Raw genomic sequence first — 25,758 nt, 5'->3', positions numbered from 1 at the left:
CTATTTTAATAGGTACATAAATAAAAGGTTAAAATTTTCCCCCCCGAACATCAAGATGGCCTAGCTTCTGTACAGAAATGAACAATATTCGTGGGACTCCTAAATTAAATAAACCCTTTGTTACATTCAAAACCACTGAAGGCAAATACATAATGCAGTGACGCACCTGAATTGTTCTCCTTCCTCATCCTAGCAGTGTATACAGTATTTCCTTGGTTTACAGTACTCTGAGGATATGAATCTGTTAAATAAACTCTGAATGACAGGGTGGAAATAAACTTTAAAAAGTCAACATTAAAAGAACCCAAACAACCCTGGCACCCACAGGGGTACCTTGCATCAGCTAGGAAATTTTAATGGAAGAGAAATAGGATTGTGCTGTAAAATAAATTATCTATTTTACATATTGTTGTATAGTTATCTTAAAGTGTTTAAATATTACATTCACTTTGGTGATGTGTTTTTGTCTATCCTGTAATAAATTACCCAAGGTGTGTGCTTGTTGGTCATGTGTTTTACTGCAAATGGGGGGAGCTCAGCACATCTAGGAAATGTTAAAAATATTTCAGATTTAGTTAAGATGGACAAAATCCAATTTAAAGCAGCTTTCATCCTATCATGTCCCCCTCCCCAGCACCTCTGCAAAGTTACCCTGATGGCTTCAGTTTTGCTGTGTTGTATCAAAACATGTCACAGGCTGATGACTAACACTTACTGACACACAGAGGTTCTTGGGTTTTGTTTCTCCTCTCCCCCTCTGAACCATCTGTCAGCTTGAGAACATCTGCCATTAACATCTCCATGCTCTCCAAAGATTCCAGCTAATTAAGGCAAGGAACCATCATTTGTCCATCAAAGCTAAGTTTCCTGAAACAAGATGCTATCACTGTTGTTATCTGGAATGTGTCTGGTGATAGGTGAGGACCACTCATCCTGTGGAGGAGAAAGTCTGTCACATGGTCACTCAGAGTGCTAAGGTATCTTGTGCTGGTGAAATCAGAGACAAAATTAAAAGATGACAACTTTCATTCATAGTGCAGAACTGGCATTTCTGGTCTAATCCATCAGAAGTTCAAGAAGTGGGGCCAGGCTGACTCAGGCCTTGCCAAGGACCCTGCTTAGAGTTTACCCACCAGCAAGACGCGACCGGCAGTGAAATGACTGCCCCTTTTTCCGACTGGCTTTCTTCTTCTTCTTCATCTTCTTCTGTTTATTTGCACCTTTGCTTTTGTCTGATTTCTTTTTCTTTTCGTCCTCCTTAAACCACGGCCCCCAGACTCCTCCGTTGAGCTTGGGGTTGCTGCGAGGGTCCTTGGGCGGGTAGCGGACGGGCACCGCGGTCTTGTTGAACTGCGAGAGCCTCCGCAGCAGCTGCTTCACCACCTCGGGGTGCCGGGCAGACAGGTCCACGCGCTCGTAGGGGTCGGCCGTGATGTTGAAGAGCCACACGGTTTTCCCGGCCGACCAGGAGACGCGCTCGTTGTGCCAGCGGTTGGGACCCGCGTTGCTGAAGGCCTGCGGAGGCACCCAGTCGCTGTAGCCCGGGTTTCCCGTCAGCAGCTTCCAGTGATTCACTCTGATGGCAGACTGGATGGCAGTGTTCCAGATCCCGTAGCCAGCGGCCCAGGAGCCGTTCTTGGCTTTGGTGTAGATGGGGTCGATGTTGTGCAGGATGTCCACCCGCGGGGAGCGCCGGCCCTCGCTGATGGTCTCCCACACATCATAGCCGTCCAGCTGGATGTCTTCATCGATCTGCCCCTCCGCCAGCGTGATCAGCGTGGGGAACCAGTCTGTGATGTGCACCAGCTCCTTGCATACAGACCCTTTGTTTTTCAGAAGGGGGCTGTGCACAAACCCTACGGCGCGGATACCTCCTTCCCAATAGGTGCCTTTGCTTCCTCGGAGTGGCCAGTTACTGCCTCCGGCCATCGGCTGCCCGCCGTTATCAGAAGAATAAATGATAATGCTGTTCTCGTAGTAGCCATACTTCCTCAGAGCGAGGGTCACATTATTTATGGCCTCATCCAAGCAGGCCAGCATGGCCGCGTACCGCCGCCTGTTGATGTTGTTTATCGAGCGGTAATGTTCAAAATACCTGCCCGGCGCCTGAAGAGGCGAATGGACAGCTTGGTAGGCAATATAGAGGAATATGGGTTTCCTAGGGTTATGAGAAGCCAGGATCTGCTGCACCTTCTGCGTGTACATCTGCGTGGAGTAGATGCCGTTGTCGTGGTCCCAGGCGGCGTTGTTGTTCTCGTACAGGTCGTAGCCGCATATCCCGGGGCTGTCGCACTTGAAGTGGGTGTAGTAGTCACCGCTGCCCAGGAGCGAGCCGAAGAAGGAGTCGAACCCCCTCTGGGTGGGCATGCACTCCCGGCGGTAGAAGCCCAGGTGCCACTTGCCCACCATGTGCGTGGAGTACCCGGCCTCCTTGAGCTTCTGAGGTAGTGTGACGTTATCCAGAGGTAAGCAGTTGGGCTGCGTCGGCCGGATGATGGAGTGCTGCAGGCCCGTGTGGATCTGGTACCTGGAGGCGGGAGGAGACAGGCATCAGGGTGGTGGAGGAAATGCTCAGGTGTATGGACACCTTAATCTTAACATAAAATGTCCCTATGCATGCCAAAGCCTTTTCTGGAAATATTTCAGAGTGCCTGTGTATGCTGCTTTCAAAAACCAGCTCGGTCACACCATCGAATCTGTCCTCACCTCAGTGAGGAATGAAACATTTCCCTCCATGACCTGAGCTACTCAAAATACCTACACATACAGGAGCACAGGTACTTTGAGGCACCCTTCTTTCCTCCACATCTCCATTTAACAATGGCTATAGAAAATTATGTGGATAAATACAACTTTTACAGTGCCTCGTAATTTGCTAGCAGTGAACGTATCTACAGCATATAAAAATGCTGGGCTTTGAGCATGTAAGAGCAGTATGTTTAAAGGATGGGGTAATAAATTCTGCAGTGCACTACAGGCTATGTGTAAAGAATACATATGGCTTCCATATGATGAGAAAATGAATCCAGCAAGGGCAGCAGTAAGTATCAAAAATCAAGGGCAAATATATTTATACCAGTTTGACACTAAAAAAGAGAATGTAACAGCAGATAGTAGACCAAAGACAACTTCTCCCTGAGTGTGAGAAGAGGTTCAATTCCCAACCATGCATAGAACAGCCAGGTCCACCAATACTGCGCATCTCCCCCAAAACCGGTTCTTATTAATTTGTGGTAGCAGGAGTTGGGGCTTCTTGACAAATTCTGCTGGTGTTGCCAATCTGATTGGCCTCCTGAGCTGTCTAGAAAATTAAAACCATTGGGCTCTGCCTGTCCATAAATAACTTGAAGCCTGCTTTCGTATGAGGGCTTCCTGGCCAGGATCTCCAAAGGCGCCATAGCTGTCTCTAATGGCTGGCAGCGTGGATGGATTGTGTAACTCCCTTTTCATTCCGGAGCTCATTTCCCTGGGCCCAGAAGCTCTGCTCTCACTAAGTGCCTGCAGAAGCTCTGGCTGTTGTGCTGCTCTGGACCCAGCGTGCTGCAGGGCTGCTGCTGTGCTCTGCCCCCCGGCCCCTCTGCACAGCATTGTCTCTGCCACCAGGCTGGGGACCTGGAGCCCTGCCACCCAATTGTCCCCAAACTCACAGGCTGGCGCTGACAGCACAGGAGATGCTGCAGGAGAGAGCCACAACACACCCTGAAAATGATGGGTTTCTGGGATCTGCACTTTGCTTTTGTAAAAGAAATGTCACACACACACAAGTCCCACATCCTTCCCATGGTTCAGCTGCAACATTCTCTTCTTAAAAGAGGTAAACTACACCAGGAAAGCCATGCAGTGCTCCATACTTCAGCTCATTCCATATTTGGGACTCCTCAGGGAACCATGTCCGTAAGGCATTTCATTTCCTTCCCCTTCTTTTTCCTCTGCCTTGTTAAATCCTTTCAGAAAATTCCCATTTTTTTGATCCAACTGGAAAAGTCCTTGTCCCCACTTGGCTATTTTAGTCAATAGTTTCTGCTTTCTTAACTCTGACAGGCTCCTTGAACACAAGGTCAGCCCCCAGTCCCAGCTGGGCAGTTCCTCCGTAACAAGCTGATTTTGCAGGAAGTCAGGATTTTCTCTGAAGGGACCCAGCCGGTTCCTTCCACCACCCTTCTCCTCTGAAAACCGAGAAGCTGGGCCTGAGGGGAACAGGCCACAGAGTCTGCAAAACACTGCAAACCAATCTTCCTCTTGTAGGCAAATGTCTACACAGACAGCATGATAGTCACACAACATTCATTCCCATCAAGAATTCCTAAAACACCAGGCAGTTTCCCCAGCGAGGGCTTTTCAACTAGAGATCCAAGCATGAAATTCCTAAGCTGTTGATCTGACAAATATTGAACCAAAACCCAGCAAGGATTGGCCTCAGTCACAGAGGCATTCAGCAGTGCCTCTTGCTTCAGCAGGGCCCTAAGGAAGTTATTCACTATGCTGGTAACACTGCACATATAACACACACCCATCTATATGCACATATATTCCCTGCTGCTGCCTCTTTGCAGGAGACTCTGGTGTGTTTCCCAGATGTGTCTGTGTGCTATTTTTGGCATGGCTGTGCTTTGGAATATACCTATAGGCACACAGACAAAGAGACACATTTTTACACTCGTATGTGTAAAAAAGAAGTCTGCAAACCAATACATTTTAAGTTGAAATATTTCAAGTGTAGAAATGCTTCAAAGAAATATCAACCTCTGATTATCAGAAGACTGCAGTATGACAAAAAAGGTCAAGATTTGTACACTTTCCTGCACCACATGCCTTTCTAATTGATCCATTATGTGCCAACATTGCTTTTTTCAGTGAAAGCATTTCACATTTTCAAAGGACTTGAAGGGCATCCATAGAAAAGCAAAGTAATCTCAGCAAAAAACCAGTGATGATATGGAAGCAAATGGCACTAATAGCAATAGGAAAAATGTCTCAAAACAAGTGTTTTGAAACTTTTTCTAGACTGTGCAAGATGAAAAAAAAACTGAACCAGGAAAAACATAAAGGGATTAGGAGGCAGATGCTGATTTTGAGGGTATTTTCTATCAGATAAAGTCATGAGTTCACCAACTGCCATGAAATGTCTGTAAGATACATCCTATAAATTTCATGGCTTCTATTTTTTAGAATAAATTGGCTGGATTTATTCCCAAATGAAGAAAGCAAGTTAGGACTGTGAATAGTCTGGAATTCATTATTAGAATTTCAGCACCAGTAACCAGTCAAATTTAAGCAAATGCTGACAGGCCACAGAATCCAATTTTACTATTTTTTAGACTTTGACCTTCATGGGCATTATTTACATATAGGCCATTAACTGCTGAGAGAGGCCATTAACTGTATAAAGAGTGGGGGTTCAAGACTTGGGAATACTTTAGATGGATGTGCTGTGCTTTCCTTCTCCCTGCTCCGCTGACATTCTGGATCATAGGTGTCTCCTTTAGAATACCTGATATTCCCAATGCGCAGAACGAAGAACTAAGTAAAATTTGTGTGAAGTGTTCAGCTAATAAGAAGCATATTGAAAATGAATTTATTCTCACTATAGAGGGATGGCTCTTTGTGCATTTTCGACTCTTGTTTTTGTTTTCCTGGTGTGCTGTTCAGATGTTCACAGTAAACCCACTGTGATACGTGTTGCAGCCAAGGCAGATGCTCAGCGCTGGCTCACTGACACACTGAGCTGTTTTCTTGTTTGTAATGTGCATGTACAACACTATTGATTTCAAGCTCTCACAATTTTCAGATACTGTATTAATTGTCTTCAAACTGAGATTCTTTTAAGGCTCACTGTAGATTAACAAAGAAGCTCAGTTGGAAGTTTCTAATTTCAGGAACTTTTGCTAGCAGAGCTCTAGTTAGTACATGTGGAAAATGTATTTTTATTATGCTTGCATAGCTCAGGATATGTTGAAAAAACCCCTCAATTTTAAAAATAATAAACTCTAGCCTAGGATTCAGAAAAGGATACTTTAAATAAAAACCCCATGTTTGCCAGGAGTTGCATAGAGAGTGACAGCGCTGAGGTCTGCATGCTACATAAATTAAAGAGATCACTATTGATGATTGTGACTTTCCCTGTTAAAAATAATGAGATACAACAAGCAGATACCAGTCAAGAACATCGATTTAGGGGTTACTAAAGAACAATCTTTGACATCTTACCTGAAACTATTTGTATAACACAACAGCTAAAACAGAGGAATTCCAGGTGAGTAAAAAAATAAGGAAATATATGATTTTGGGGGCTCTCAGTCTTCAGACATCCAAGTTATTGGGAGGAAAAAACCCCAAGATTCCATTTGTCACCAGCAAATCATCAGAGGCAGGACACCATCACCAGTGAGAGAAACCAGATACAACAAAGACATTTTTAGAGTGGACTGAGGCTTTAGCATGGAGCCCACAAGCCTACATGTCTGACAAAGTTGTTACTTTGGGCAGGGATGTTCACTCTGAATCATCTCAAAGTTGTTTTCAGTCTGTAAGGTGCTTGTGAGGAAAGCAGGAGCAGTTCAGGAGCTCTTCCACGCAGGCTGGTGAAGAGCAGGGCAGGGCATCCAGACCATGGGCATGCTGGGTATGGAGCAGCATGAAAGAATCACACAAAAGGACTCTGCAGCAGAAATATCCGCCATAAAAATGAAATGTTTCATGCTGCATATGCTGAGGTTTTTAAAACTAAATCAGAGTAAAGCTGGAAATGGGGTGAGTTGATCCAGGAGACCCAGGGGCAGAGGGCAGAGCTGAGCTGATTTAAATGAGATGTAAATAAAGCCACCACAGCCTGACATGATTGCTGCCAAGCCATCAGCAAGCCCTGGTCCCCTCAGACTGAAGACAACAAAGCCAGAGTGCGCAGCCACAGTGCTTCTGTCCCATTGCTATTATGTCAATTTGCTGAGAAGCAAAATGTTCTCTAAATGTTCATGTCCGTCTTATTTCCATTCTTTCCCTAACTTAGAGACTGATGACAAAGGCTGACTTTGCAGACTTCCAAGTGCCAAGCTGCCATGAGAGTCCAAGCAGTGGTGGCACCTTGGCACTCCTTAGGGCAGCAGGTCTGGCACCTGTTCTGGACAAGAGCAGGTTAAGCTGAATCCCATCTATCTCATTTCTTCAGTGTTTACAGTCTATGGCAACTGTGTGTAATCCCATGGGATACACTTCTAAATGTCAGCATCAAAGTTTTCATGCTACATAGTCTGCTCAGTGCCTATCCCAAGGAGCTCCGAGCCCACACTACATTAGTGTACATTTCAGCTTTCAAAAATAGCAGAAAAATACAATTGTCTATATTGAATATATCATTCATTATCTATCATTTAACCATCTTTATCTTCTGGCTTATGACTTTGGGATTTTGGGGGAAGGTGGGTTATGAGTGGAAATGCACCAGAGAATGCAACATTAAAAACTAAATACAAACTCCAAAACTTCACAGACTTTCACTGTGTCAGCCCACACAAATCAAACCTGAAGTCTTCACTCAGACATACACACATTTATTTCATCCTCAGTTGTATTCCTAGAATTTTCATGTGCTTATAAATCAGACTGAAAAAAGCATCTACTTCTAAATGAAGTGTTTACATTAAAAGTCTAACTCACATTATTTACTGTTTTATCACTCTGGCAATGCTATTGCATATATGTAATTTGGAAGATTCTGTATCTTGCCCTACTTTCAAGTTTTTCATTGTTGTTTTTAAATCAGTTAAGGATCTTCCATCAAATTCAGGAAAAGAAAAATAAAGTAGCAATTTCCTTGCAGACTAATAATGTTATCAGTGTTGCTCCCATGACCTTTCTCCAAGGACTTAGAGGAGCTGAGACATCCTTACTTTGCCAAATGCCATTTGGATTTTGATGCATGAACTCAACCTCAGAATCATGTTGAAATTCTGGTCCCACACCAGCCCTGGCATCTGGCCATTTAAACAGTGTCCTTACACCCTGATATTGTTTATACTGCAAGAAGGATTTTTATCACCTGGCACCTAGAAATGCTTGAAAACTGGGGAACCATGCCACAAAAAGCTGTTCTCCATAGCTCCCTATTCCAACAGTTTTACATCTCCAGGATATACACCAGATCCTCTCTCTTTTATCTTCCCAACTCCTGCAGATGCAACTGGCACCCCAGGAGTGAGGCAGTGCTCAGTGAACAGCAGGAAAGCAACTGTTGTCTCCAGAGTTGTGAGCTTTAAAGGAAAAATATCTTACTATGAGACCAAGCTGGGAGGGAAAAGAACAGAAACTCTCATCTGCATTTCCTCAGGGCTTCTCTCCCTGGTTCCAGAAGCTTGAAGCTCCAAATCAAGTTGCAATTAGTATTTTCATACACTAATTACAAATTTTTTACCAAATATTATTTAACTGGCAGCTTATCTGCCACCAACCTTTCCTGTCACTGAGACCATTTATCTGCTCCAATGGGAGATGTTGGGAAGGATGAAAGTGTGACAAGAAAGTCCCACAGGTATGTGTGCTTGGCAGAAAGATTTTTAAATGCAGAGTCTGATGAAGGAATAGAGATGGAAGCAAGTTTTGATATAGAAGAAAAGAATTGCTGAGCCAGTCTCACTGGCTAACCAAGGAGGCAAAGGGTGTGTTAGTCAGAAGGGGTTTTATGGCTTAGAGCAAAGGATAAACCCACCCCAAACAAGAAGATGTTTTTACCAAGCAGAAAGAGAGCACAGGCAAACAAGTCGGCAAATGTGGCGAGTAGAAAAAAGGTCTCAGAATTTTCCACTGCCAGAAAACTGAAAAACAACTTCTAGCTTGAACTGTAATGCACTAACTTTTGGTGATTGGACAATAGTAACATGAATATGGTAATTACAGCAGTTATGACAGGCTACAGATAATAGCTAAGGTATAGATTGGTTCTACTGCATTAAGATGCTCAGCAAAGAAAAGTAAATAATGCACTGTAACCAAAACCAAAGGGTCTCAGGGCTCCCTGCAGCTGCAGCTGGCAGCTGTGGGCACAGCTCTGTCACCCACAGCCCTGGGCTGCTGTGACACCTTGGATGGAATAAACTGCATTTTGGAGAGCCCTGGAGTCCCTCATCCCTCATTCAGGCTCTTACAGGAGGAGAGCAAGGAGAAGGGAGAATGTGGGAGTTGGCAGCAGCTGGAATGCACATGTCTTCATGCAGCTATTGTTTTCTTTGCTCCCAGTTTGCTGCAGCTGTGGAAACAGCACAACGTTTCCAGCTTTATCACTGGAATTCATTTAGGAAAAGGGGAAATGTGTGATTGCATAATCGGTGTTGCGGTTCCTTGTCTGCACGGGAGTGACATGGAAAGAAAACAATGTCACCAAACGCTCTGCATGCCAACCACAAATCCAGACCTCACCACCCAATTCCGGGCTCAGCAACAGCAGATGCCAGCGGATGTGACACCTAATCACCATGGTACAGGGGAAAGGAACCTAAAATGACTCTGCCCTTAGTTAGAGACGGATTTGCCATCCCGCTTTGGTCATTTTCGCAGGAGAAAAACCAGAAGAAAAGGAGATAAACGGTGTCTAAAAGCTGTGCAGAAGAATCTCCCCCTTGGGTACTCCCAGAGTGAGGCTGGAACAGGACCAGCACGCTGGGACAGGGACACAGCACGTCCCAGTTTGGGAAGGAGAGGTGTCTCCATTCCAGCCCCTGCTCTCTGCTGAGCTGGGGAGAACAGCGCCCCAGAGCCTCCTAATATCCCAGAACATCACTGCTACACACAGGGCAAACTGTCTAAAAGAATACTTTAATTGCAAATAACACAGGAGTTTTTACATGACCTGCCACGCACATGTGTGAAATATTTTCCACCTATTTCTGTGACAGTTTAGGAAAGCTGGTTCATCTTTATGTAGGAAGAATTTATTCAATGATTGCACCTAAGGGACATGAAAGATATTCATTATATGGCTGCCTTTCATAAGAAGACATCTCTTATAAAAATGACATATTTGATGGCAGCCTTTAAGGTAGCAGCCAAACAGTTATTGTCTTATATTACTCTCTAATTAAAGTACTCATTTTGAGCATTTAGTACCCTTTCTGAATTAAATCTGTCCTTAGCTATTATTCACACATCCAGCACTTAGAGCCTTTATCAACCTAAATGCTATAAAATGACCTTGAATTGACAGCAAGGATGACCGAGGGCAAAAAGACAAGATGTAAAATACAAGTTAACAACTACCACATCACGGGCCTATATGGTATCATTTGAGAGAGGTAATTGCCTTATAATTAAAAAACATTATGACATGGAAAAGAAAAATAGGACTATGGGGTGCTTCAGAGACATCTCAAGTGTTTTTTGACACCTTCACAACATCTGAGTTTTGTGACAGCTGTAATTTTTTATGAACCACTGAACAACTACATAAACACACCATTTCTGAGTGTGACATTGCAGAACATCATAGTTCCACTGCTTTAGTGAGCATGAGTGTACCATAGGCCATTAAGTTCCATTTGAATCCTCGGATAAGTCTTACAGACAGTAATTTAACATTGGAGATAAATTATTATTGTGAGAGTATGATGATCAAGTGGTAACAGCCACAAGCTCTCTTTAGTATTTATAATATTTCTATGATCCTGCTCTGTGAGATGTCTCAAGCTGAACTGTCTCCAAGATTCTATAACAGGGTAGAGAACAGACTCTGTCCCCCTTAATTAATATGTACCTATTTAAATGAAGGTGTAATTCAATTAATTTCAATTGAATAAGCTTCTAGGTAAATTTTTTCTCTGAGTCATCAAAGTATCAAAATAAGTCTATGAATTAATGCACCAAACTTTTTTTTTTTATGTGGCGGTTCACCAGGAATGCCGATTAATTAAGAAACATTCTTGGATGATTATTCCTGTTTCATCTCAATTTTGTTATTCTATTTGTTCTACTTAATGCATTCTATCACATAACATCATTGTAAAACATTCACAGGCATCAAAAGGAAATTATTACCTTCTCCTTCATCCCCAGGGTATGGCACAGCAGTCTGAGACAGCAGGATTCCTGCTGTAGTCTTTGGAGTTTAATGATGCATTTCAGCCAGAGCTCTGGGTGCTGCTGCATATGAAATGCTAAGGTGCTGTTCAGAACTGAGGGTGCCACTCCCTTCAACAAGCAAAGCTCAACTTTTCCAGAGGCTGCTGTGCCCTCCCAGACCCCTCATGTAAGGTCTGTTCTTGGCAGCAAGGGACAGCAATGCCCTCTGCTGCTCGGGCACCACCCACCACTGCTCCATGCCACCCCAGAGCACCTTCCCAGAAAAGCTACAGCCTTAATAATATGAAGAACAGCTTTATCTGGAAAAAAACCCCAAACTCTAATTTGACTTTTCAACAACATCGCTGGTTTTCTGGGCTGATGTTTACTGGCAACAGCAGTGACACTGGACCATCAGTGACAGGAATTACCTTGCCCTGAAAGGGAGGGAGGGCTGGCAGCCAAGAGATGCTCTCTTCTGGCTTCTGCACAGTTCTCAGCCTGAGCATCCCCACTGGCCTCCAGTCCTTTTGTCCTTCTGACAGTCTGATATCAGTTTCTGAGTCTATTGTGCTGCTCAGCCCCTGGAGCAGGGATGGAACCATGCCTGCTGCACAACACAGCTAAAGATCAAAATGGGCTTTTTAGTCCTGATAAAAGAGGTGGCAGGGTGCAAATGAGCCTCACCCTGATGCCAAATCACTTAGGAACTGTATTTGTTAAAATACAGTGCTTACAGGCACCTGCTTATTTACAGTGATTGCCAGCAGTCATGTATGAGTTCTGCCACATATTGCTGGCTGCTGGATTTTCTTTCTATCTCCTGATATTTGATTCACCTGAGACATATAATATGAAAATCCCTTTTCCAGAACTCACCACAATATTCTCATTCAGTTTTGATCAAGACAAAGGCTCTGTGTGTGGTTCCCAAAGAAATAATGGATGAAGATAATGAGGTATTGCATTAACCTGGGTCCCACACGACAGGTTCCTGACTGACACCAGGGGAAATGGAACATCTTTGTTTACTCACAGGAGAGATCCCACATGGAAAGGAGCTGCTTTCACTGCCAGAGTCTGAGTGGATGTAGGTGTGCTGTTGTAGCACAGGGAGAAGAGTGGGGAGCAGTGTTGCAGGGCTGTCAGTCAGTTCTGTGACAGTTTTTAACTACCACATCAGACATCACACACTACATAGTACAGCATTAAAAAGAGAAGTAAAACGTCTGCATTCAAAGCACCACATGTTGGAACTCAAAAGGAGCAAAGCAACTTCAGCAGGTACATGACCAGCTCACCGTGACCCATGGCTGGAAAAGACATTTAGGATGGAGTCCAACCAGCGACCTGGCAATGCCAATTCCCCTGCAAACCATGTCCTTAATGCCACACCTACGTGGCTTTTAAATGTCTCAGGGATGCTGACTTGAGCTTCAGGTGGCTCCAGAATTTGACAGTCCTTTGGGTGAAGGTATTTTCCCTGCTATCCAACCTAAACCTTTCCCTGGCACAACTTGAGGCCCGTCCCTCTTGTGCTGTCACTAACGGTACCTGCTGAAGCTCCGTGGTGCTCCACAGGGATTTCTCTGCTCCTGTACCAATGGATTTGAGTTGCTACCTTTGCTCCCCGCCCAAACTAGACAAGGGCTAGGAGGAATGTAAGGCTTCTCTGTGGAGCAGGAATGTGATGGAATTGGAGAACTCTCCCTGTCACACTTGATGGCTGCAAGGTGCCATGGCACAGGCACTGTGAAGCCCCCTCACACCACCCTGCTGCATTTCTCCCCCTCCCTCAGCCTCCCCTAGCACAGAAAGGAACAAACTGGAGTTAACAGGGGACAGAGGTTAACAGCACATCTGTTTCTAGGCCACTGTGCAATGAATAATGAAGAGATTTGGAAAAATGCTTCTTTATTTCCCTCCTAAATCCGGCTTAGCAAAACAAGCAGTGCTCTCTTGGATGTCAGTGCTGCACTCCCTAATCCCTCCTAACTCTCATTCACACTGCTCCTCGCTCACATCTTGCTTTGCTGCTGCATTAAGGCAGTGTCCAAAGGCCTAACAGCAACTGGGGCTGTGGTGCAACATCCCTGGAAATAAAATGGAGCATAAAATAGGTGCCTTATTGCTGTTGGTCCCACAAAAATCTAGAAACAGAGTCTCTTACATGTCTAGCAATTATGTATAAAAGCAGACAAAGCTTACATAAAGCACTTGCTATAAAATGTTAATGTATTAATGAAGCTGTGCCTTATTAAAAATGCTAGTAGGTGATTTTGATCCTGGACAAAATACCTCAAAAATGACTCATGCAACAGAGTGAACTGGATAAGAGTAAGTGAGGTGTAAATAAGTGAGGATAAGAGTAAGTGAGGGACACACACAAAGTTTTGGAAGTTGGTATTCATCATACCCAGCAACTCAATACACTAATGGAACCTAAGCAGAGAAACCATCAGCACTGTATGCTGCCTTCTGTGGGGCTTTCTCCCCCTGTCTGAAAACATTTATTTAAGTAGTGATATTAGCATCACATACCCTGTGAGAAGGGGTTTAAGGGCAAACAGCTCCTGGAAAATGAGGATCACCCATTAAAAATTGAAAATAAAAGGTATAAGTAGTGATTCTTTGAGAAACACTAGCTCAGGAGAAAGGGAAACACATTTAGCATTTATCAGTGTGTGATCACAGAAAAGCAGCTCCAGCATATTTGGTCTCCACCCCAGGGTTTCCAGTGGGAAATGTAGTTGGAAAAATACAACAGCAAGATCATAACCCATCCGTTCTTCTGAGGAACAGTTAACTCTGTGGAAAGTTACTCAATCAGTTGCAAGTAACTTGTGGCTTCTAAATCATTTACATCCTGTCCAGGTTGTGAAATTATGTATTTCAGTGGTTAATAATCCTGGCAATAACATCAAAATTTACAAAATGGTGTCATGCTGAACAAAGCATCATCAGTTAGAATCTGTTCTTGTTATTTTCAACATTCTTCTCTAAGTGGGAATAGAAATTCGCATACTGTGGGGGTTGTAAAGGGAAAAGAGGGAAGGAGAAGAGATAAGACTCAGGCGTGCTTTGCATGTGTCTTGAGTGAAAAAGCGAAATCTTTCTTTCCTCTTTGGGAGCCAGGAAGGCTGAAGGAGGAGCAGATCAGCCCCACAGCAATTTGCTGCCACTGTGTACGGTGTCTGCAGCAGCTGAGAGTGCACCACAGCACGGAGGTGACGAGGGCTGACACCACCACAGAGCCCTGGCTACGCTCGGGAGATGAGAACACGGCAGGAACACTGCTGGAACCACAGCATCTGCTGGGCTTTGTCTGCATCCCCAAACAAATCTGTGGGGTGCAGCTCCAGTGGGTCACACGGGAGACAGGAGCCAGAGGAAGCTGCGAGCACTGTCAGTTCACACTCTTATCTTGACTGTCCCATTAGTGACAGCAATTAGTGCAGCATTACTAACTTGTCCCACCAAACACACAAACCTGTGTGCAGCTGTCCAGCCCTGTGTACAGCTGCACAAGTCAGAGCAGTAAGCCCCTGCTAACTTTGTATATATTGTCAGAGCACTGGGCTTGTCCAGGATCACCTCACCAGGTTTCTCACAGGACTGGGTGCACGCTATAATACACATTTTCAACTTGTTATACAAATATGTCCCTGCAGCTTAACCACACTGCCTTGGTTCTTCATGAACTCTCCCAGCTGGCTTGTTCAATATCCAGCACTTAATGTATTTTGAATTCTGGTAATCTGGCTGCATGACTGTAAAATTCCTCAGCAGTCCATTTCATGCCCTGCTTTTCATGAGCAGTGCTCAACAAACTGCAGGACCAACTTCTTTGCTATTCTTTGTGTTAAAGTCAAGCATCTGCTTCTCAAACCCAGGCTTAAGTCTGTGTGTTCAAAATCAAAATGCAAGGGAGGTGACTAAAGAGTCAGCAGCAGCAGAATGGGAGAGCAGCACAAGGTCTGTAAAACCTCTGCCTGCATTCCTTGGGAGCCAAAAGTCTGGGCTGAATGTGCATTCTGGCTCTGACCTGGAGGTTTCTCCCACATAATCTACTCCTATAATTTCTCTTATATAACTTCGCATATAATCTACTTCCTCAAGATGGAAGCAGGGCTGATGGTCACTGGGGAAACTGCAGCCACATCTCCTGGTAAGGAGACTATGGAGAAATAAGGTAAAAGAAAGAAGGGAAAGATGAAAAATCCATAAAAACCACATTAGAATCACAGTGGAACTCAGTGATTCCAACAGGGCTTCCTCTAATGAGTAACATTACCCAAAAGCTTAAATTAAGCCTTTCATTATTTTTTTACATTTTCCTTTAGAACTTTCAGACATGGAGCCAGTATAAAATCGGTATTTTAAAACCAAATAGACACTAATCTAAAAATCCAGATAAACCCAAAAATCTGAATTACAATAGGCAACAACAGTGTCAAGGACACCATGAGTCAGCTAACAGGCAACAAAATTTCCTCTCAGATTTCTATTGCCTGGAAGTTCAGATATTTTTTCCTGCTTAGGGGGGTTGTGGTGGTTTGGGGTGATTTTCTTTGAAATGTCATTCAAATTTAAACACTCCAGTATATCTTCTGATGTAGCTCTGCTGCTTCCCCCTTTCCCTTGCAATTACATTATTATACCCAAAAAAACCGACAAAAAAATCTTGTGGCAAACTACTTTTCTACAGTTGGTCACTGTGAGCATAGCTTGGACATGATGCATCCATCTAGGAACAATAGAATAGGAAAGAACTGAATAATTGGATTTGAAATGGCAGACATGCTGGGATAGCTGTGGAAAAGCCATGGCTGGACACGCTTTCTCTGGAAATATGTAAGTTTAGTTAAGTTGTGGGATGGGAGAGGAAGTTTTCTGCTGGCTCTTCATTTTTTTTGGTATGTTACATAAGCTCCCTTTCCTCTTTACTTTTATAACAGCACATAAATATTTCATGAACTATGGGCCTTTGAACTGTGTTGCTCTGACCCATTGACTGATTCTCATTTGCCTCTCTGAAATTGCATCTCAAGTGCTTTGAGAAATGCATCATCCTGGGCTGTCATATAAAACCCAACATAAACCCCACAACAGTAATTCTGTTTGTTGCCAATGCTACAAGTCAGCTCCAAGGACAATAAATTTCCACTTGATGTTAATAGCAAGGTTGCTGGAGACATTGGCATTCTGATAGATTAAAGGCATAAAGTGCAAACAGCTTTTAATTCATTCTTTATATGCTTTTAGTTAGCCACCCCCAAACAAAATGTAAGAAAAGGAAAAAGGGAAGAACAGCTCCACTTTTGGTGTGGAATAATGTAAATCCTGATTTTCACCAGGAAAATGATGGCTAGGTATGTCTATGGATCTTACTGCATCTCTGGAATTATCTGTAGGTGCCAGCGATACCCATTCTGTTCCAAGGCAATCCCAGACCAACACCTGGTGCTTCACAAAGTGCACAAGACTTCCTCGTATTGTGGAAGAACAAATATCTAATGTAGGGCATTTAACATGGCCCATGGAGCTATACCAGTCCAACACTGGTAAGTAGCTCTGCATTGACTACATTTTCTAGAATCCTCCAAAATGTTCCAGTTCAAGACAAGTGCCTTTGTTTTGTTGGTTTTTTTTCCTTCCCTCTCCCTTCTTCCCATCTGTCTTCATTCTCATTCCTATGGGATGAAGGATGAAACCCCATGCTTGAAAATAGAGCCAATTGCAGTTCTAGGATCTAAGCTGGAAGGCTTGGTTTGACAAGGAAATACCTCCTTTTCTTCTGAGATTACCTGTATTCCCTGCACAGGATCTGAAATGGTTGCTCCAACCCTTTCCCAGTTGGACTCAAAATTAAGATGTTAGGTTCACCATGATGTAGAGCACTTGCTTGGGAACAAATCTCATTTTTATTTCATTTGCTCCAGAAAAATCTCTCATCAGTATTCCTTCTGAGCCTATAAATATCCTTTGCACCAGACACATTTAAGGATTTGATGTGCTGGAATAAAAGCTTCTCTGGGTCACTGGGGCTCCTTACTGGGACCATGCAATCACAGAATGATTTGGCTTGGAGGGTCCTTAAAACTTGCCCTATTATCACCTATATTATAGCTAATAATATAGCTCATACAGATACTTTGCTGGTAACAAACACAATCATGGAGCCAACAAAATAAAGAGCTGTGCGTGACACCCATCCATTTGTTTTTCTTTTGCTTTTCTAGCTGAAAACAACAATTTTTCTTTATTCCTGCCTTCCCTAGGGATGAAAAAAATAGAAGAAAATTCTCATTCTCTTCTTGAATCTGCAATTTCCAAGGTGTGCTACTGAGACAAGAAAATGCAACACAACAACAATCTGACAAAGGTGAAAATTTTCAAGAGCCTGACTACTATGGAGCTCTTGATCAGCCTGTAGATGGAAGAGATAGATTTGAATTAAGCAGTTAAACAAATGGAATCACACAAAGCACACATTGCCTTCTAATAAACCCCCAAAATGCACACACATTATTTCATATTCTCAGGAGATAGAATGATTTCTCCCACTCACTCCCTCAGGAATGTGCTTAAAAAATTCCATTTCTCCTGCCTTAGTAACTCCTACGTCAAAATTCTTCCCAATAATGACCACGGCTGCCTTTCCTGCTTTTCCAAAGGCATTTGATGGCCTTTCTCTACCTGCAGGTAGCTTCTTTTCTTGCGGAGAAGTGACAAAAATGAAACACTGTGCCTGCCCATTTCCATCCCAAAGCAAGCAAGCAGCTGAAGGAGCAAGAAGGGCTTTAGGAGCCGAGAAGTGGCCGTGTCCATGGCACAGGGACTCTCCATGGTCACGGTGACAACCACAGGTCAGAGAACCACATTTTCCTTCCCAGAAAAAGCTTTGCCATTGGCTAAGGCACAGGTTTGCCTCTTGCTTGCCTGGCATTATCATCCACCCACCCCAATTAAGCCTCTGTTCCCTCATTTCCTTAGATAACGGATTGATGAGGTGTGAATTCAGCACAAGTGCTACCAGCAGCCTGGGCAGCTTGGCTTTCTCTGTACCAACACCCGAGTCCCATCAATAGGTGAAATCCTCCCTGTCAGTGCAGGGAAACAATCTGTTCTCTCCCTGTCATGTTCCTGGCACGCCAATCTCCAGTTGTACACACAGACACAATCCCAACAGGGGGCAGGAAAAGGGAAGAACACACAGTTCAGCTGCATTTCAAATTTCGTGTATTGCTGTGGGTGCATTTCTGTTTTGCATGTACTTCCTGTCTTCAAGCACCTACTCCTTACCTACGGGGACTGACTGGATTTATTTAGAGTTATTTAACTAAACAAGTTATTTAAGAAAATTCACACTTTTATTTCTAGGAGGTATATCAAATTATAGCTTCAAGGGAATGACATTTTGTGTTTAATGAATTATTTCTGGTCTAATTATGGCAAAACTGTGTGCATTAAATAAAATCTTGTGAATACAAGCTTCACTGCCTCCTAAATTTAGGTGTATTTACATAACAAACTGAAAATGTATCAATGTACAAATTAATGGAAAATCACAGAATTGGAATAATGGAATGACAGAATGGTTTAGGCTCCAACGTCCCTGGTATGGCAGGGCCACTGAGCATGTTCCATTCCTAGTCCCTGCTGCTAATGGAGCATCACTGGCTTGACAGGATAGGAAGGCAGAGGAAAACAGGGAGCACACCTTCCCACACAGGTCACATACATTCACCCAGCACAGCCTGGGAGATGAAGGACACTCACTGGCTGTCTTCAGCAAAAAAAAATTTTAAAAATAAAAATTAAAAAAAAAATTAAATTGCATTTTCTGAACCGAAAGAACACTGAAATAAGTCTTGATTTATGCTGAGTTTTGTGGGGAGACAAACTGACTGCAATTAATGTATTGCTGTGAAAGCCCAAGTTGCTGAAAGATTTCTTTAAAAAAATGTTAATGCACATTCTCAGTTTGGATCAGGGTACTATAGACCAAGTTTCTCTATGGCATCAGCAGCTGATAAGCCTCGAGCAGAAGGCAGAGAGGAAATATTTTAATTCCATTCCTGCGTGGCCAGTGTTGCACCAGCACCAACTGTTTCAGACACTTCTGCAGAACAACAATATTTGCAAGTGTTTCTTCAGAAATGTGCAGGATTTAATTCCAAGTACACAGGACTGTTTTGACACCATTTATCAACTTCTCCCAAATAGATCAGGCTGGGAGCACGCTTATTCCATTTGCTAAATTCAAAATTTCCCTTGTGCAAGCCAAGGGAATTAGGCTAGACAAGGGTGGGGGTTTTCTTTGTACGCTTTTGCTGTGTTTTTGCAAAGCCAAATACCCTGGCCATGGACATTGGTTGCCAGAAGACTGAGTTCAAGTGAGACAGCACATTTACCTTCCATACAAGAATAGCTGAGCAACAGACCTTGCCCCCTCCAGTAATGCCATTTTATAAAAAGAAACTGGCAATTTATGCATATATATACACACAAACACACACACATATATGACATAGATAGATATAGATATATATTTTATATTTTACTCTGGCAAGGAATTACTTTTCCTCCCTTCTTCATCAAATCCATGGATTTTTGGCAAGGAAGAAACTCTCATGGCACTAATAAGAGCACGCATGGTTTATTCCCAAAACCAAAATCCAATTCCCTGATAATGAGTGACTATTCCATTTTGCTGGACATGATTCAAAAGCAAATAAAGGTCATAATTCTAATAAAAACCTGTATTAGCTATAGCAGAGCAAACACCTGGAGCGTGCCTAATTGGTCATCTCCAATTTTTAAAATGCAATGAAGGCCCAGCAGTAATTTTGTAGAAAATGTCCTTGCTGTTAAACACCATATATCTACCCCACAAGAGCCAAAAGCTTCAAATGGTCTTTTAAGAAAATGTCTTTATATGTCAACATTCATTACATCATGAAATTGGTCTTTGCTCAGCAGAGAAGTTAGATTTTTAAAGATCGCAAATGTATTTATATTTTTGAGTACCAGCGCTGTAGCTGCCTATTCTGGCCCTGTGTATGACTTACCAGCACCTTGATCTGCAACACAGACCATCTTTTGTGATGAAACACAACCCAGCAACTCCATCTGCTCCAACTTGTGAAAGACAAATCCTTCCTTGCACACTGTCACAACCAAGATGGAGATGAGGACAGCCTGGATTCCCAGCTCATTCCAGCCTTGTCCCGCTGGGATTCCCAGCTCATTGCAGCCTTGTCCTGCTGGGATTCCCAGTTCATTCCAGCCTTGTCCCGCCGGGATTCCCAGCTCATTCCAGCCTTGTCCTGCTGGGATTCCCAGCTCATTCCAGCCTTGTCCCGCTGGAATTCCCAGCTCATTCCAGCCTTGTCCCGCTGGGATTCCCAGCTCATTGCAGCCTTGTCCCGCTGGGATTTCCAGTTCATTCCAGCCTTGTCCTGCTGGGATTCCCAGCTCATTCCATCCTTGTCCTGCTGGGATTCCCAGCTCATTCCATCCTTGTCCTGCTGGGATTCCCAGCTCATTCCATCCTTGTCCTGCTGGGATTCCCAGCTCATTCCAGCCTTGTCCTGCTGGCCCCAGCACACCAGCACACCACAGAGCGGCTCTGTCTGCTCCCTGAGAAACTGCCTGCCTCGTTTCTTCAGAGCAATACCCAAGCCAATGAAGATGGAACAATCAGCCTATTCTTGTCTTTCTGTAATACCTGCAGGTGACATCCACTGACACTCCAGCAGAGCAGGATGCACAGACAGTGGCACAGGTCATTGGACACTGGAATGCCAAAACTTGAGATCATTATTTTGCTTGATGAACCAGAAACACAGAGAAGGGAGAGCAGGAACACTTCAAAAACAAAACAAACCCAAAACACAAACACTCAAGGCTCCAAAAGCTCAAGGTGGAAAAAAGCATCCTGAGAAAACCATTTTACTGTGAGGAGGTGAGGTGAGGGAGTGAGCCTGGCACAGGGTGCCCAGAGCAGCTGTGGCACCATGACACTTCCCATGCCTGGCAGTGCCCAAGGCCAGGCTGGACAGGGCTTGCAGCAACCTGGGACAGTGGAAAGTGTCCCTGCCCATGGCAGGGGGTGGACCAAGATGAGCTTTAAGGTCCCTTTCAACCCAAACCATTTTATGATATGCCCATATGATTTCTTTAAGTAACCCTGAAAACGGATTTGGCAAATTCAAGTTGCGCAATGTAAAATTTGGAATAAATATATTTAAGTTGCAGGCTTTTTCACTCCTAAAATATATCTGTGAGGAATTAGAAAAAGCAATTGGGTTAATTACATTTTGAGTGATTATTTTCATAGGGGTTATGAATATATGTTTAAGGTGAAATTTATACAGATTAAATTCCACAACCTGTTCAGACTGTAAATTTGCACTCATCAAACTGCTGCACTGCCTGTTGAAGAGCTGAAATTCAAATGGAAATTGAATTAGAGAAATAACCTGAACTGAACAGGCGGCAATTCATTTACAATAACCACAAAGCAGTGCTTCTGGGGTCAAATAATCAATGACAGTAACTGAAGTTTCTTGCAGAAAAGAAGATCTGGGGCTTGCTGCTAGCCCAGCCTGAGGGTGAGTCAGCAATGACTTGGTGCTGTGGAAAAAAGCCTTGTCTTATCAGGACCTACACTGGGGTTAGGGAAAACATGACACCCTGCTTTAAGTAAGGCAATAAAACACAGGTTCTCCAGGTCTCTAAGAGGAAAAGAAAATGCATTTGCTTTGCATCCAAGCATTGAGAAAGGGGCCAGAGCTCCCACCTGGCCATTTTCCTGTCATGGCATGGTGTGGTTTGAGTGCACCTCGCCCTGTGCTGCACAGAATGTGGGAGCTGTCAAAGCAGCGAGCCCAGAAGGATGATCAGCCTGGTTTAACTGGCAGATCGCAGCTGAACGGGTAAAAATAGCACAAGATCTGTTGTTCCTGTGACATTCCCTACCCATCAGCAGCGGAAAAGCCTCAAACACTCTCTGATAAACAGACGCTTTGCCCAGATTTTCTGCTGAGGTAAATTCATGCCAGTAAAGGAGTTGTTGTGCTGCCTTCCAATTACTCAACTGTGAAAATATTTCAGTAACTTTGGGATTGAGAACAAGATAGCAAGGCTGGACTGGACAAATTTTACTGGAACATTGTGTCCTGTTCCTGATGACACTTTGCAATAAAAAACAGGACCAGATATAAAAAGTCCAGAGGAGTACACTAAGAGCCATCAAAGGTATATAAACCAAGGTCTGTGTGGAAAGATGGAAAGAACTGAATTTACTCAGGCCGGAGAAGGGAAGAGCAGAGATGTGATAATAGACTCAGATGTACAGATTTATCACCTTTTGTAGCAAAGTAAGTTCTTCACCTGAAAATTGCCAAGAGATCAGAGGCTTAAACTGCAGGAGGAAAGATGGAAGTTAGACAGTTTCAAAGTTATATAACCCAAATTACAGCTGAGACTGCCTAGGGAAAGTGTGGAAATCTCTGTTGAAAGTTTTTTAGGAAAAAGTTATTCCCACATATTTAAATAGCATTTTTAATGATTTCTTGAAGGAGATACATAGTAATTTTCTAGGATTTCTTAAAACTGTTTTTTTTTAATTTTCTGTGGACGCAAAGCAACAAATGCCAGTCTGTTCCCTCCCTTCTGAACTGTCCAGCAGCAAGGCAGTCAGGTCAGGAGCCATAAGGGAACCACCCAGAGAGCACCATCCAGTAAGCCCAAGCATTTATTAGCAAATCTCCTTTGACAACAGGCTTTTTAACTGTTTCACAATAATTTCAGAACTGTGCAAGGAGTATTACCTTTTTTACCCCTTGAAGTGTATTTACAACTGTGATCAGCTATAACTAATCCAGCCTTAAAATACTGTTAAGGAAAGTATAAATATTATTTCTTTATGCATACAAATCTTGACACCTGCCAGTAACTGATTAACAGGAACATAAATTCTGATGGTATCTCAAAGACACATCAATCTGCTTTTCATCCAAAAAATACCTGAAGAATTAGAGAACTAAAGGACAGGGTGAGACAACTCATTCTTGTGGAGAAGACTTGGTTTGGCTCTTCCTCTGCTTGGTACCAGAGACAGGATCATGGGGAAAATGAAGAGAATGGATTTAAGCCTGGCCGCCAAACTGACTGGCCTTGGAAGCAGAGAGAAGACTCTGAAAGGACATCCTGGTGGGCTGCTGCCCAGGAAAGCCTGCAAGTGCTTTGGAAGGCTGCAAACGTTTCAAGCTAATTCTGGCAGGAGCTGAAAGGCTGAGTGTTCGCTGGGGATGGTGTGAGGAAAGGTCAGGGAGGCATCCTGAAGGACAGCAGGGACGGGGGCACAGAGCACCAGTTTTACAGGTACAATAATTTCCTGCGGTTTTCCCTTAGAAGGATGGGAGGCTGCAGAAGGAACTGCAGCTGGGTCAAGCTAATAAATAGTCCCATTTTGTAAAGCACACACCTCCATTAGCACAGAAACACAAACCAGGCCACAGCTTTCTCCAGGCTGACTGGGGAGCAAAGGGATTGCTCCTTGGATGATGGGCACCCTCAGCCATGGGAAGGTTTCCAAACACACAAGCCTGGGTGAACAATCACAAGGGCAGGAAGTAAAATCTTGGTTGTCTGACTCACTGCTTGAGTTGTTCCTTCTGCTTCTGACCCCAAATACATTTATTAGGCAAATCAGTCATTTATTAAGGATCAGAAATGTCCCCCAAATACCCCCAAAACCCAACTATGACATGAAATCATTTAATACAGAAATGCTCCACTCTTTTTTTCTTTTAAGATATCTCAGGCTGCATCTTGTTTATAAAGAAAAGCAAAGTAGCCCACAAATTTTATTTTGCATTGCCATGACTCACCACGGTTCATGGTAACAAAATAAATGTTTTTGTTACCAAAGTGAGCAGGTATGACTCAGATATATGGAGGGTGCACGTTGAACAGTAAGAATCATCCTGATGTTACGGTTTTTCAGATTCAAAAGCACTTTAGGGGTTTGCCAGGAAAAGCGGCATTTCTATATATATGTATATTAAAAACCCCATTAAATCTGTTTACTGGTAAAGACAAGGCATTGTAGGAGGCAACAGCTGAAATTCAGGCTATCAAACCCCAGTGCACTTCCAGGGCTCATCTAGCAGGAAACATGAAAACAGAAGCTGGTGAGAATGGAGAGGGCCACAAACCAAGCAGCAAATACTTTATTTTTTGCCTAGAGTACTTGTACAGGGGGAGAAACAACACAGAAGTAAGTTGTTCCTTCCTCCCCTCCACCAATTTTATTTTGACAAGTCAGAAACATAAAATAATTCAGGACTTAAGAACTAAACAGACCACAAATCAGAACTAATGTGGAATGATGGTAGGCGAGTATGTACAATAGTAAAAAAATCTGCTCTTAAAAAAAATCAGCAAACAGGCTGAAATAGCTTCCTCTGGAGGCTCTTGAAAATGGGACCATGGAAAAATTAAGGAAGGAGCTGCCATTATGCTGTGGTCATTAACAAAGTCTCTAATTACATCAATTGGCCCTTTAAAAGAGAAAAAAATAAATATAAAGAAGTTCACAAAACACTTTTCTTTACTAAAATTAACAGCATGGTAAAGTTAGGAAACTCCCTAACAGTCAAGATTGCAATTTCTTGAATACTTGGCAATATTTTTTTATGTCCAGGAGGAAACAAACAATAAAGAAGAGTTTATAAAGTCAGTGTGTCCCTGCTGCGTAATGTAATTTGGCAGGAGACCTAATTCAGCAAGCTCCAGAGGCCCCCTCAAACCCGGTTTTCTGGGACTTCATCAACTCTGATCCATGGCAACTAGATCGGAGTATATAAAATGTGACGGAAAATGGTGTTTTGACAAAGTTTATTACATTCAGAGAGGTACAATTTGTGAGGCAACAGAGGGTCTATTAGAGTATATTTAGTCTAAAGATACTACACTGCTTCCCCCTATCCTGAAACTAATTTTCTCCTTTCCCTTCAGCTTCCCATTTTCCTCAAATTATAGTGTTTCTTCAAATTTGTAATTTTCTGCCTCTTCAACACAGAAGGGAACTCATTTCTCATGAGAGCTTATTATCACAGAGATCGCCTCTAAAGCAGTACCTTGGTACCCACTTGTGTTCTATAAATGCTAAGAAAAATTACATAATGTTATCTCATAATGGGAGAAAATTCTCTTTCAGGGAAGGAATGCTTTAAAACTCATAAATGGAGATAAAAGTAGACTGAATCAGAAAATGGACACAAGAGATTTGGCTAGAAAACAGCTAATAATCTGATAAGAGCATGCACAGGAATTAAAATCTATCCCAAAAAGCTGAATTAATATTTCAATTAAAAAAGGAAAAAAAAATTAAAAGCCAAAGTAATTTAGTTTGAATTCTGCACTTACAATTAGAGTGCCATGACAGTGAGAAAGCTGCCGTGGCACAAACATCCTCACTAACCACGTGTTTAAGTGTAAGAAAAATAAGGACTTGGTTTGGTTTCCAGATGTGAGATTTCTGCCCCAAGGTTGAAAATAAAGGCTCAGGGGCCATAACATACTTATGATATTAATAATGTCTACTTCAATGCTTGTTGTCTAATATCTGCAGAGATGCATTTGAGAAGATAATTTTGTGTATGAAGCAGATTAAAATCTGCCTAATTATCTCCGATTTGT

General features: G+C 43.0%; 1 protein-coding gene across 4 annotated transcripts in view; it reads right to left on the bottom strand.

The window, feature by feature from the left end:
• The window catches only part of LOC102062974 (arylsulfatase J), a 77,558-nt gene that overhangs the window by 31,602 nt on the left and 20,198 nt on the right, over window positions 1–25,758 (bottom strand). For 3 of the 4 annotated variants that reach the window (XM_074542076.1, XM_074542077.1, XM_014272622.3), the window contains exon 2: window positions 5–2,527. In XM_074542076.1, the coding sequence (XP_074398177.1) occupies window positions 1,126–2,527 (1,402 nt within the window). In that variant the 3' untranslated portion in view covers window positions 5–1,125. Of the gene's footprint in view, window positions 1–4; window positions 2,528–25,758 lie in introns of those variants that run through there. The other variant, XR_012580608.1, reaches the window with a different exon arrangement.

Source organism: Zonotrichia albicollis, chromosome 5, assembly GCF_047830755.1.
Source record: "Zonotrichia albicollis isolate bZonAlb1 chromosome 5, bZonAlb1.hap1, whole genome shotgun sequence".
Classification (NCBI taxonomy): Eukaryota; Metazoa; Chordata; class Aves; order Passeriformes; family Passerellidae; genus Zonotrichia; species Zonotrichia albicollis.
This window is presented reverse-complemented; position numbering and strand designations above follow the sequence as displayed.